Source organism: Hemiscyllium ocellatum, chromosome X (genome assembly GCF_020745735.1).
Source record: "Hemiscyllium ocellatum isolate sHemOce1 chromosome X, sHemOce1.pat.X.cur, whole genome shotgun sequence".
In the NCBI taxonomy this organism is placed as follows: Eukaryota; Metazoa; Chordata; class Chondrichthyes; order Orectolobiformes; family Hemiscylliidae; genus Hemiscyllium; species Hemiscyllium ocellatum.
In genome coordinates this window covers 21,157,828-21,172,129 of record NC_083453.1, presented here as the reverse complement: position 1 = coordinate 21,172,129, position 14,302 = coordinate 21,157,828, and the positions used below count along the sequence as shown (strand labels likewise).

The window sequence follows — 14,302 nt, the reverse complement described above, 5'->3', positions numbered from 1 at the left end:
GGGAACCTGCTGTGCGCAAGTCAGCTGCTACATTTCCCGCATGACAACGGTGGTTGTGCCTTCAAAATTGGCGGCAGAGCACTTGGAGTTCTCCGGTGGTTGTAAAACAAGCTATAGAAAAGCAACTCTGTCTCTGCTGTGCAAGAAGAGGCAAAGTATCAAACAAAGAGCTCAGGAAAGGAGCTCGCTGGTCAGGAGCTGGCACTGGGGACAACGGGCCTGACCTGGTCAGGAGCTGGCACTGGGGACAACGGGCCTGACCTGGTCAGGAGCTGGCACTGGGGGACAATGGGCCTGATCTGGTCAGGAGCTGGCACTGGGGGACAATGGGCCTGATCTGGTCAGGAGCTGGCACTGGGGGACAATGGGCCTGATCTGGTCAGGAGCTGGCACTGGGGACAATGGGCCTGATTTGGTCAGGAGCTGGCACTGGGGGACAATGGGCCTGATCTGGTCAGGAGCTGGCACTGGGGGACAATGGGCCTGATCTGGTCAGGAGCTGGCACTGGGGACAATAGGCCGGACCTGATCAGGAGCTGGCATGGGGACAATAGGCCTGACCTGGTCAGGAGCTGGCACTGGGGGACAATAGGCCTGACCTGATCAGGAGCTGGCACTGGGGGACAATGGGCCTGACCTGATCAGGAGCTGGCACTGGGGTCAATGAACTGGGACCTCCAGGCAATGCTCTCCTAGAACCTCAATGAATTCCAGCTCATTCCCCAATAAGCAGACTGCTCCAACAAAGAACTGGTGGCCTTAGTTGTGAGAGCCCTCACCAGCTTGTGACTTCTCAAGAATATTTCACAACTGCCAAATATATTTCAGAAAAAAAAAAGAAATGGAGTGTGCCCCAAATCAAACAAATGCCTCAGGAGGGAACCTCCTCCCTTCCTTCCTGCTGCTGGAGCCCGTGTGGCTAACGGGGCCCTGAGGCAGGATGGGAGAAAAGCATGCTGGGAAATTGTCGATGGGTTTGGTTCAGCTTGGCTTTGAGCTGCCCATCGTCAAGCTCCAGGCTGACACTCCATGTTTGGGACTGCAGCTGAGGAGTGGCCTCTTCCATGCAGTGCTGGATAGTGCGGAGCTTCCTTTTAAAATTCCGTTCGGGAACATGGACAGCATTTATTGCCCAGGGGGCAGTTAAGGGTCAACCACATCACTGGACACATGCCAGTCAGATGAGTAGATTTCCTTCCTTGAAGGGAGATTAGTGAACCAGGTAGGGATTTCATTAGATTTGTAATTCCAGACTATTTATTTAATGCAAATTGCATGATCTGCTTTAGGTGAGATTTGAACCTGGATTCCCCTGTTATGATAGGCCTCCACCTCCCCTTAATTACAGCTATTCAAGGCGGGAACTTGGGAGTGCTGCGTTGTGTTGCATTATAAGAAACTAAGAGCAGCCCATGGCCCTGGTGTCGAGACTGTTTCGTAATGTACCACATTTCGGAGACAAAAATAAATGGTCTCTCTCTCTCTCTCTCTCTCTGTGTGGTTTGCAGTGTGGATTTTTTAAGCGTTCCCGTTACAATGACACCGTCCCACAATACCACGCCGTGCGGATTGGCAAGGAACAGCGGCAGCTCCACATGGATGAGAAAAAGACGCGGTATCAGAAGGAATGGATGACTCACTGGATTGACAGTGACGGCTACTCATGAACCTTATTTATTTTTGTATACTTTAATAATGCGGCCTAAAAAGAAAACCCCACCCCAAACATAAACCACGTATGTTTCTGATTATAGCAACAACCAGCTGCACTGAAAATGAACAAGGTGATGTTTTGAGACAGTTGGGAGCGACAAAATTTGCATCCGAACCCAAAACTGCCACTGGAGAACGTTCTGCTGAGATGTTTGTGTGCCCTTCCGACTGAACCACTAACAGACTTGGTGTCATTTGTACGAGTCAGTCCCACAAATAATGAACCCCTCTCCCCACCCGCCAAACCACGCTTCCACTCTCCTGCCTGATATCTGTTGAAGGGATCGGAAGATCATTTGGGTTCCCAAGTCCGGTGTAATATTTCTGAGGGGAAAGCAGGAATTTCAACCCATTATCAAGCTGACAATAGAGTTTTCTCACTCTCAGCCAGCAGATGTTTCACTCAAAAGGGGGTTCCCTGACAGATGTCCTGAATTGATGGCTTCATGTAGAGCAAGTTGAGACCTGTTGACTCATGAAACCAACTCAGTTCAGTGTGTGTCTGACCGTTCTGGTGCTGACTCCCTGAGGCACGTTGATGCTCGGGCAGCAGCCTGGAGCCTGAAGGGTTAACTCACAGATTAGGGCATTCAGAGACCAGGGCGACATGTTGAAAGTCAAGTGGCCGCCTGAGAGAAATAGTGAACATTTGGAAGGTGAGAACCTGCGTTTGACAGGGCGCTGGCTACCTCCTCACCCTGTGAATGGCTCGGTGGCGTTTCAGGCCTGGGGGGGGTGGTGGGGATATCGCAGTTGGTTACTGCAGCAGCTAGGGGGAGCACAGCAAGAGTCCACAAACAGCGAGGACACAGACTGACACAAAAATGGGCGTTGGGCCCAACTCCAATCGGTCAATGCCATTTCACTCACCCCAGTCCCATTCATCTCACCCAATCAGCATCACTCTTTTCTCATCAGCCAGCTATAGAGTTCCAGTGCTCAGTATCCATCAGCACCCTTTACAACCCCCTCTAACTCTATGTGAATTTAGTCCTCTCCCTCTCAATCTCCTTTTACTGTTGTCACAGTGCCCCGAGGAGCTGAGGTTTTTTATAATGAGAAACATGGTTGGTAGTTTCTTACAAAAAGCATCCAGAGGTGTGGAGTAGCATTTCTAGATAGAGGGGAAAACAAAGCTGGTGGGATTTGAACCCAGGACACCTAGTCTTCGAACTAAGGACGCTACCACCACACCATTCCCAATTCATGTGTGCTTCTGATCCAGTTCATTATAGGGTGAGTTGATTGAACTAACTGCCCCTGCAACTGCAGGAACGGGCTGAAAATGTGTTGCTGGAAAAGCGCAGCAGGTCAGGCAGCATCCAAGGAACAGGAAATTCGACGTTTCGGGCATAAGCCCTTCTTCAGGAAATGTCGAATCTCCTGTTCCTTGGATGCTGCCTGACCTGCTGCGCTTTAACCAGCAACACATTTTCAGCTCTGATCTCCAGCATCTGCAGACCTCACTTTCTCCTCAGTGCAGGAACGGGAACAGGTTTCCAACAGTGAGTACCAATTCTCCCAATGTTTTCAAAGGTTTGCACAAGTTGACACCACTACATTTCTGTACATTGCCTTCCTAAACCTGGGGTAGGCCAGTGGATGGATGGAGTTGCCTTCTATTCTCATCTTCCAACGGACTACGGTTTGACAGGCAAATATGTCCCCAATTTCCATCACAGCAAAAGCACTTTGTTCTGTTATGTTCTGAGGTGAGAATGTGAGCGCAGACCTTTGCTCAGTCGAACCCAGGTCTGAGACATGAAAGAGAAACCTTCTTACAGGAGGAAGCACTTTCAAACTGACCCTTTACCAATTGAACCAAAGTGTCTGGGACTTGTTTCAAGATTCAGCCTTGGTAGCATTGTCCCCATTGACTTGTATCTGACACTTGTGTCACATTAAACTGCCTCGCACAAGTATAATCACCCGGACAATCTTGCAGAACACTTCAGGGAACTAGGTGGGCTTTGGGGTGAAGAGGGACACGAGGAGGTACGAAATATCTTGAGAGCTCCGTCCTCTCCCGCCTACCGTTCCCTCTCCTCCCAGTAAGTGAGGTCACCTCGAGACAAGGACATCTCTCAGTCCGTTAGTAGCTAATATGAGAGTAAAGATGATGCACTCATGTCATGGTCTCTCGCTTTCTCTGCTTTTGCCCTCTCCTCTCTGCCATGATCTCTTATTTTCTCTTTTTCTCCCACATTTCTCTAAGCTCCATTCAGCTGCCCAGATCAGGAAGGCATTCTGTGAGCAAGTTTGGGCGAAAGTTGCGTATTTGACTGCGACAGGATATATTGACACTACACTTCAAAGATTATAACTAATAGTGGAACAGTATAGAGTAAAGGACTGCGTGAGTTCATGATACTGTTTAGGATTAAACTACTGGTTTTCAGGAGTGTAAGGAAAACTAAAGGAATCTTATGAATAATTGCTTGGCAAGACAGAACTGAAACATTATTAAAAGGAGACATGGCGTTGAATCTTTTTGTACTCATTGGACTTGAAATGCAAGAAGTCAACTTTTAAAAAGGCCATCATTGGTTGGATTTTTTGACATGTCAGCCCCGATAAGGGCAAGACAAAAAGATTCAACTTCATGTCTCCTTTTAACAACGTGGAATCTTACTCAGCTTGTCATCAAAGGTAAATGAATGATTTGAGGGGTTGAACAACGAATTATTCTTAAAAGATCATTAGTCAGACTTAGTAAATCAACCTCAATGTTTGGTAAAACTAATGATAGTAGTCTTGATCTCATTCTTTTCGAGGGTGCGTGGTGTAAAATTGCTGTTGCCAACTCACTCCAGTTCCTGACTCACTTCATAAACAGGATGGTACAGCCTGTGGCCTATCGACTCATCCATGTTGAGAGCCTCCCTCCACACATGGTAGTTTCAGTGTTTCCCCCCCATTGCTGACTCCTGTGTCAGCATGTGCCCATGTAATCGAAACCTCTTTCTTACTTGTTGAAGTCCTTTGGGTAACAGCTGTTCTGCAGCATGAACTCAAAATGGCCACTCTCAGGACCTGACTCTAAGCATCTAAAACGCATCGTCAAACAGGCTGGTAACTGCCTACTTTCAGTACTTCAATGACATTGGCATCTCCTAGGTGACACTACAGGCCCATTATATATTGCCAGACAACTTACTGACAGAACGCTATGGGGCTAAGGCCAGTGTTTGGCCTGTAGGTACAGATGCAACACAAGAGTGTGGAGATCAGTGATGCTAATCCATTACTTCTTTTTAAGAAGAAAGTCACTTTTATCAGAGACTAAAACTGAATGTAATAAAGGCTACCACACAAACTAGATGGTTTAGTCAAGGTCAGAGTTCCCTTCTGATGAATGTGAATTGAGGTATTAAGATTCAGTTATATCTTCATTCCCAGAAGACCGCAGTGTTTCAAGTATATTCAAAAACAGGAATGCTCAAAAATACAGCAGGTATGAAAAAGGAAGATGTACTTTGAGGTTTCAGTTGAGACCCTCGGTCAACATTCTACTCTGAGACCCTTCTTTCTCTGTACAGACCTTCAGTGCTGTCCACTGTTTGCTCTCTGTGTTTTGGAGTTGCTGTTTCTCTCTCCATCTCTTCCCCTCAGCATAATGAAGGGATTAACAGCCTTTGCAGTACATGTGCAAATGACACCAAGCTTCCACTTGTCCAACTCTGAGGTGAACCATGAATTGAGGCTGTAGGTTAAGGAAGTGTCCACAATCTGCTTTGTCACTAAGTGTCTAACCACGCTCCAAAGTTCCTTTGAAATGGGCAGTGATTGAAATCTGATAAATGTTAAAATAACCCTTCCCCCTCCCCCTATGGGTTGTATGAACATTGAGGCTGGAGGGAAATCCAGTTGGAGTGACTGCCTCTTCAAATTGAATCAATCCAGTCTTAATGGACACTAAGCCTGAAAAGGTTTCATTGTGGTAATCAGAAACATACAGTTATGGCTCCTGTTACAGAGATACAGTGTTCTGTTTGCTTCTCTCGCCCCTGAATGAACCTGTGCACTTGAATGTCTCAGCACACCGAGGATGGTTCGGAAGCGTATTCCGAAACAGGCTGATGAACAGGACTAGGCTCTCAGTTGTTACCTTTAATTTGGCACCTTCAAAGTTTTTTTAAAAAAAATTCTATGCTTCAAACGTCCACTTTGATGTTACCTCACAGCTGTGCCCACACTATTACACAAGTCCATCGTTTCCACATATTTTTCTACAAACCTATTCACAGATATGATTGCACATCTCTGGAGTAGGTGGGACTTGAACCCAAGGCCTCCAGGTAGGGACACTACCACTACACCGCAAGAGCCCTTGTTGCTCTCTTTTGGTGGAGAGTCAGATGCTCTAGTCTTGCGCCACGAAACCATGCGAACCTCATTTCTGTATTGGCCAATGATTTTGGAGACTAAGTCTTGCAGAGTCAGGATGCTTTTGGGCAGCTGACAGTTGCAGTAGTTGGCTTGCACTGTGTCAGGTCTTTGTGTTGGGCAGGTGGGTAGAGAAATTCCGAGAGCCTTCCTGTCCCAGACATTGCACAGAGGTGCCACATCTGGTGCCCATATCCTTAGAGTGCCGCGTGACGCCATGTTCGTTGAAAGCTAAAATCTGGTTGACATTACTGTTTGCTGGTCTCCTCGCTTGGGACCTGTTTCATGAGTATAGACACTGAATTCATGTCTACTGAGTTTTTAAGGAATGATCTACCTTCAGCAGCAACAATTACTGTTAGTAACCTTTAGTGTACGGTACTGTACAGTGTTAAATTAAATCGGTGCATCAGTTGCAAGGTGTGCATTATCTATTGGAGATTGAAGTCTCTTTGGTCTGCCATGATTATCAATTGACAGATGAGGACCAATTAGTGCGACTGCATCAAATTGGGCAGGAACACTCCTTTTCACTGACATGTAGATCTGCAAAATGACAGTCTTTGTGCATTTGTACAGTACTAAATAAATATGGGAGAGGGGAACAAACTTATCAGTGCTGAGAGTCCAGAATAAGGGGACACAGTTTAAAATAAGGGCTCTCCCATTTAAGCCAGAGCAGTGGAATTTTATTTTCTCAGAAGGTCGTCAATCTGTGGAATTTCTCTCCCCAAGGAGCATTGGAGGCTGGGGCATTGGATCTTTAGAAGACAGAGCTAGATTCCTGGGCTAACAAGGTCAGTGGTACCGTGACCACAGTCAGTTCAGCCATGCTCCTATTGAACACCAGAGCAGGCCCAAGGGGCTCAATGCTCTTCTGGGATGTCAGCCTTTGGCCTTGCCTTTAGCTCTGCCCAGGCAATACATCATTCCACAACATTCCCCTCAGGCCTCTGCCAACCTAAGGTTGCCAGCTGTTGGACTTGACACTGGACAGTCCCGTTGTGTCGGGGTTCCGTCGGCATTACTCAAACATAAGACAGGACACCAGAAGATCTGTTTGTTTCTGTCCTTGCTTTGTTGACTTCTGGCACTGATCAAGGCAGTAATTGGATTCAATTCCCTACAGTATGGAACCAGGCCCTTCAGCCCAACCCGACCCTCCAAAGAGTAACCCACCCAGACCCATTTCCCTCTGACTAATGTGTCTAACACTACGGGCAATTTAGCACGGCCAATTCACCCTGACCTGCACATTTTTGTGTCTGTGGGAGGAAACCGGAGCACACCCACGCAGACACGGGGAGAATGTGCAAACTCCACACCTGAGGCTGGAATCGAACCTGGGACCCTGGTGCTGTGAGGCAGCAGTGCTAACCACTGAGCCACCATGCCACCCTTAATTACTAATGCTTTCAATGAAATGCAGCCCTGGCTAACAGCACCCATTTTGAATGGGGGTTTGTGAAAGGGGGAGCCTGTTGAAGTCCTCTCTCTGCGTTACTTCTCTCCTGCAGGTCAGGAGGCTTCTGCTAGGCTCCTCTAGCTGACGGGATGCATGAGGACTGGCTGTTAGCAATCCCTCTCCCCCCCCCCAACTTCGATTTCTTATCTCTTGAGGTTACACTCCAGTGTCTCTCCAGAACACAGGAGCTGGGGAAGGGGTGGATTTCTGGACACTGTATAAACAGGTACCAGCTCTTCCCAGGCCTGGGGAGAGTTTGCACAATGTGCGATGTTATGTCGTCAACACCAAGATGATTAAACGAATGTCTCTGAGTTGATTGGAGCAGAATGCAGTATCGGGTCAGGTTCAGTGCAAAGCTGAAGTGAACCAAACGGCCCTTCCAGCACCGTGTCAATGGAAAGCCAAATTCCTCATTTCCACTTGCACCTTAAAGACTCTCACTGCCTGATCCATCGAGAGTGAAACCTGCCTCAGCGTCCACCCCCATACGCTACAGTTTTGGTTCGTTCACAGATATTGTATGCTTTGCAGCTGATCAGTATTTTGCCATGCCTTCGATCAACTCAAAGGTACAGATCCCTTGCTGTCCCCCCCCACATCCAGTTGAAACTCTTTGGAGGTTTTCATGCATGGCTTGTACGCCAAAAGAGTCACTTGTTCAGGCAAAGAAGCAAGTGTCTACAGACAAGCAGGGCCTGCTGCTTGGCTTGATGGAGTGGGTTGGCTTCTTTCGGCCTGTGGGGTGGGAGTGGGATCTGGCCCCTTTATAAAGAAGCTCACAACTGCTTGAGTCTCAAATCCCTTTAGTTGTAGAGGGTGACTGTTTTCATTTCCTGATTACATCTGCTTTTACCTTCTCTTGAGTTGGAGCACCCTGTGTTTCAGATCGACACTGGTTTGTCCGGCCTGTCCCAGAGTTCTGGAAGTCTAGACAAAGATGTCATTATTTTTATCACCAAAGTCTAATACCCTGCTCCAGGTTCTCTCAGGTTGCTTCTCTCACCAGCGTTCCTCCCTCTGCTTTTATCTCCTGGGACCTTAGTCAACAAATCATGAATAGACGAGTTGTTAGCAACAGCTTTTTCATTTAGAAGCAGTTTTCTCACACCAAGTTATCTCACTGGCTAGTTGCTCATGGCCAGCTTTGCTGTCCCTGTCCTGGAGCTAACAGTCACAGATCCTAATTATAATCAACATTTCAGATTCATAGGTGGGTTGTTCAAATCCACACTTCCTTTGAGCGTAGGGTCATATCAGCAGTACGTAGAAACACTGAAGCAGGAGTTGGCCATTCAACTCTTGGAGCCTGTTCATCCATTCAATACGATCATGGCTGATCATCCAACTCAGTCCCTGTTCCTGCTTTCTTCCCCATCCCCTTTGATCCCTTTAACCCTTAGAGTTAGTTTTCCAAGGGGACTTGGATCACTAAATGTACCCTTTAATGATTATGTGGCTGTTCAAATAATTTGAAACTTGCCTCTGCCTTTTCTAAAAGTGCAGGTGGATGCTGCCAGATTAAGAACGTTGAGATGGAAAGTCCCTCAGGTTAACTGAGACAGCCGCACCTTCTGTGCACCATTTTGAAGATTCTTACACTTGAAGGATTCACCCAGGGAGATTTGTACTCAGTCATCACACCGAGGAGGGACTTGTGGGAGATGGGTGACTCTCGGAGTCCACAAGCCCAGGATCCATCTGCTTTGTGGGAATTATGCAGGAGTTGGAACCTAGCCCTTCTGCAATGTCCTGAAAAAAGTGTCTCGGTGTGGTTACAGATTCAAAACCGCAGCTATCTCTTCAATCCTGGGGAAGTAGAGATACCAATCGGAATTCAAGGGTACCAAATGACTGGCAAGGGATAGATTAGTACAAGATGCCAGCAAAGCTGGACAGAGGGGGAAGGTGAGATAAACCTTGAGGTAGTACTCAGCTGGGACTATTAAAGTCTGCAGGTTGTAATTCTGTATTGTTGAGGTCCTGGGTAAGATTGAGTTAGAATTGGGGATAATACGATGAATCTTGATCTCTGAGGAATGAGGAGGAAGATAACCTTTGAAGGGAATCAAACTGTGTAACCTATGGCCAAAAGGGAGAGCCAGTGTTTCACACACAAATGGATTTACAATAACAATGATTTCTCAAATTGTCCCCCTTGTGTCTTATCAAGAGATGTACATTGCCCCTGGATTAACAGTCCGAGCTATAACTTGTCCTACACATTGGCAAAGCCACGAAGGATGCTGGTGCTAATCTTGTATGGAATGGATTTGATACTGAACTCAGTGAGACAGTAGTTTGGCCGCGGCTGTGACTTGTCTGCATTAATATATAGAAGTCTTTACAGGGCACATTGGTGACATAAAGTGTTAAAAAAAACACCTGACATAAAATTCAGAATGGAGGTGCAGTGTTTGATCTCCTGACATAATCTGTTACAATCGGTGAACAGCAAATATCTGTGAACTGTTTCGCCCTGAAATTTTGTGCCTTATTCAGCCCCTTTCAATCCTTTACATTTTTTTGTACACTTGGCATCCAATGTGTTTAAATAGAGTCATTCTTCTCCTAATTATTGGTATTCCTCACCCTCTCTTGTGCCCAGTGATTGACCAGTTTCGATAATTTAATCTGATTTCTTCCTCCGACCCTCGCACAGAACTTGAGTTCGAAAGGGCAGATCCAATAGGCACAGCCATCCACCATTGCTGCTCCTTGGTCAAAGATTTGATACCACCAGACAGCTGACTTGGTGAGAGGTCTGACCTTCTCAACATGGCCCTTGGTATATTATGGTGCTATAATTCCTGAGCTGCCGTTCTGCAGTGCTTCAGATTGATGATCACACTGCGGGAGGGGTACGTTTGGTGATTCATTCGCAAGACAAAATTGGTGAAGAATTATGAGGGAAGGAGGGGTGAAAGGAATCCCAGCACATTTGTATTAAAGCATCCACAATCCTCCAAACATCAATGTTTACTGATCAAACTATTAGCCTTCCCTTATCATACCTCCCTCAGTAACGACCTGAACTATAAACAGTAGTCAAGGCAGCAGGGGAGGGGATAGATAATGCCACGCGATTGTGGATTTGCACTGGTCAGTCACTAGTCATGACCATTCACCAGAACATTTTGACATCCACATCTCCAGATACAATAATCGTGCGATAATACAGCTCCGCTGAGATAATCAGTGTTCCTTTTTAAGAAAAACAATGTATGTGGTTGTAAATAAATCTATATTTGAGTGTGGGTGCTTTGTATGTTTTGTTAACAAATCTCTTCTCTTCATTGAATGTTTGTCAAACTGTTTACTTATTTAATGTCCAATTCTTGGAAATAATTAAAAAAAAAATTGGAAATGTTCAGGATCTCAATCTTCAGTGTTTCTGTCTGAGTCTTCTCAGTATTCATGAGGGATCATCTATAACCCTCGGGGATAGAGGATCCCAGCTATTCACCACTCTTTACCAGAAGAAATGTCTCGTCATCTCAGTCCCAAACAATCAGCCCCTTCCCCTCAGACTGTGCCACACCTCTGGCAGTCAGGGGGAAACAATCTTTAGGTATCTATTCTGTCAGGATCCTTCAGAATCATACCTGTTTTAGTGAGATGCCCTGTCATTCTTCCGAACTCCAGAGAATATTCCCCCCCCCCCCCAGTTTACTCAGCCTCCTATTGTAGACCTCATCCCAGGGACCTTCGGACTGTGTCCAATGTAAGTATATCTTTCCTTAAATCCAGCCCGAAATTGCACCCAGTATTCCAGGTGTGGTCTCACCAAAGCCTTTCCATTGTAACCAGACTCCATTATTCCTGTATTCTAATTCCCTGCAATAAAGGCCGATGTGTCACGTGCCTTCCTAATTACTCACTGTACCTGCTTACTAACTTTCTGTGTAGCTTCTAAGAGTTACACCCAAGTCTCTCTGAACATCAACATTTACATGTTTCATGCCTTTTAAAAAGAATGCTCTTCCATTCTTAGGACCAAACTAAATGGCCTCACACTTGTCCACATTATACTCCAACTGTCCCCTTATTGTCTGCTCGCTTTAACCCCGTCTGTCTCTTTGCAAATTCTCTATGAACTCTTCACAGTGAGTTTAGTATTACCAGTGAGCCCAGACACCTTATTTCCCGTCTCTGGCATTAATGTAGATTGTGAATAGTTGAAGCCCCAGCACTGATCTTGCTTCACACTACAAGTCACAGTCTGCCAGGATGGAAATGAACGCTTTAACCCTAACCTGTTTTCTATCTGTTAACCAATCCTCTGTTCATGCTCATATATTACCCACACTTTGTGAGTACTAATCTGGCTTATTCATTTTTTATTGTGGCACCTTATTGAATGACTTTTGGAAGCACCAAATCTATATAATGTATGAACAGAAATGATCACTTGAAGTTAAGTATGTCATTGCCCAGTGTGGGAGGTTATTAAATGAAACAGTTACATTATCAGACTTATGTCCACAGAACCATATTTTTGGGGGCTGAGTCTTTTTGTCTGCTTGGACAATGTGTCACTCAGTTTTCAACATACATCTGATTAAGAAGATTAAATTGTGCGATTTAATTGCACAGTTTAAGTCCCACTTAAGGAAAACTGGACCACAGAAAGTGCTGGTGGATACTTCACTCCCTGGCTTCGTTGGCAGAACTTGCCGCTCCATTTGGAATGATGTTGGCTGTCTTTCCTCCGCCATGGACTAGCAGATCCTCTAGAGGGCGTACAAAGTTAAAACTCACCCCACAACCAGGTTATATAACATTTGCAGTATATAACACTATAACCTGGTATGGTGTGGATTTTCAACTTTGTGCACCCCAGTCCAACACTGGCATCCCCAAATCACCTCTAGAGGGCGAAATTCTCTGCTTGTCACGAGCATAGACAGCCCTTGGATACAGTAAAGCACCAGAGAGTTTGGAATATTTTCTCTAGCTGACAAGGGAGTGTTTGCCTCTGAGTATAAATGCTGTGCTGTTGGGTCTAGTTCTAGTTAGCAACATCCAGAATTAGTCAAAAAGTGAAACCTGTACACACTTGTTTTCCTCAGCAAGGCCGATGTTACGAAGACCATGGTGTTGGAATTCAGGGTACAGGGAGTCAAGTCATCCTTTATCTCCTTTTGCCAAACTCTGAAATCTTTCCAAGTGATAATCCTTTATGGTGACGGTGGTTACATTTTTATTCATTACCGATGAGACTTGGCACATCGACACGCAGTAATGTTTGAACACTCAGATTAAATTGCAGCAGTGTTCACATTACATACTGGGCTCCATGGTTGTGCCACTCAACATGGCATGTACACCTCTGCCAACCTGTCCTCCTGTGAGGCACTTCTGTCTGCAGGGTGCCCCCCCCACTCCTTTCGCCGTGCCTGCTCCCCGCCCCTCAGGATCCTTCACACACTCTTACACAGACTGATTCAACCTGATTATTTTCTTTTAAACTTGTGCTTTCATGGAGTGTCGCTGGTCAGGACAACGTTTGTGGCTCACCTCTAATTGCCCCTTGAAATGAGTGTCTTTCTCAGCCATTCCATGAGGGCAGCGAAGAGTCAACCCCCTTGCTGTGGGTCAGGAGTCACATGTAGGCCAGACCAGATAAGCTTAGATTAGAATTCCTACAGTGTGGAAACACTTCGGCCCAACCAGTCCACACCGACCCTCTGAAGAGTAACCCACCCAGACCCATTTCCCTCTGACTAATGCACCTAGCATGAGGGGCAATTTAGCTGGAATCGAACCTGGGACACTGGCGCAGTGAGGCAACAGTGCTAACCACTGGGCCACCATGCCATCCTGCAGTCGTTGATTTGATTTTCATACCAAGCTACATCGATAAAATTAAATATGAATGCACAGCCAATCGCAATATTTAATTTAGTGTTTGTTTATTAGCAAGAAAAATTCATTTGGAAGTCCCCAGGATTCTGACACTTGACTGCATTGGAGCTTATGTGTATATTAATACACAGGCTGAAAGAACATATACACACTGTCTCAAATCAACAAAATAGGTGATGGCTATTCACTGGTTCATCTAGCAGGACAATAGCCTGACCAATCAGAGTTAACATGCCCAGTTAAAAATTTAAAATTTAAACAAAGCCTGACTGTTAACTGTCACTCATCATCAATCCGTGCATTCTGCATTGGCAACACCAGAAACAATCAGAGACTGCTTGCCAACCAGTCAATACCCTCCTCCCATGCGGTATACATTTTGCTTTCTCCCCCTTGAATTGATATTCTTGTGAATTGTCCTGATGAGTGCAAGACAAACGCTTCGAAAAAAGTGCTTTTTTTCAGCAATACTCAAGATTATGCCTAATTTGGTTGGGCTGCATGGAATTTCCTGATTCAATTTCATCCCAGATAGAGGGAAACTAACCACAGTTGAAATTTCTACAAATTTCTCTGCATCTTTCACCCCTTCCAACCCCATCAAATAAATGAATGCTTCGTTAGTTATGAAGATGTGTCTATTTTTCATGTTAATTTGATATCAACCGATTTCAAAGAATGAACTTCAAACAGACAAGTCAGTTTCAATTGAAATCACACCTTACCAAATCTAAGATGTTCGAAACCAGTCATTGCCTCAGACATTTTGACGACCATGAAGGCGTTGATCACTTCCATCCCAGCTTATCTCGATTGAGGAATGAGCTATAATTGCCTGAGCATTAAAGAAATTCATTGCCTTAGCTATAT

At 45.6% G+C, this 14,302-nt stretch overlaps 1 protein-coding gene across 4 annotated transcripts in view; it reads left to right on the top strand.

Annotated features, from left to right (window-relative positions):
- The window catches only part of LOC132805812 (integrin alpha-7-like), a 178,753-nt gene extending 175,703 nt beyond the window's left edge, over window positions 1-3,050 (top strand). For 3 of the 4 annotated variants that reach the window (XM_060821095.1, XM_060821093.1, XM_060821097.1), the window contains one exon: window positions 1,509-3,050. In XM_060821095.1, the coding sequence (XP_060677078.1) occupies window positions 1,509-1,667 (159 nt within the window). In that variant the 3' untranslated portion in view covers window positions 1,668-3,050. The remainder of the gene's footprint in view (window positions 1-1,508) is intronic. The other variant, XM_060821096.1, reaches the window with a different exon arrangement.
- The last annotated feature ends 11,252 nt before the right edge of the window (window positions 3,051-14,302 follow it).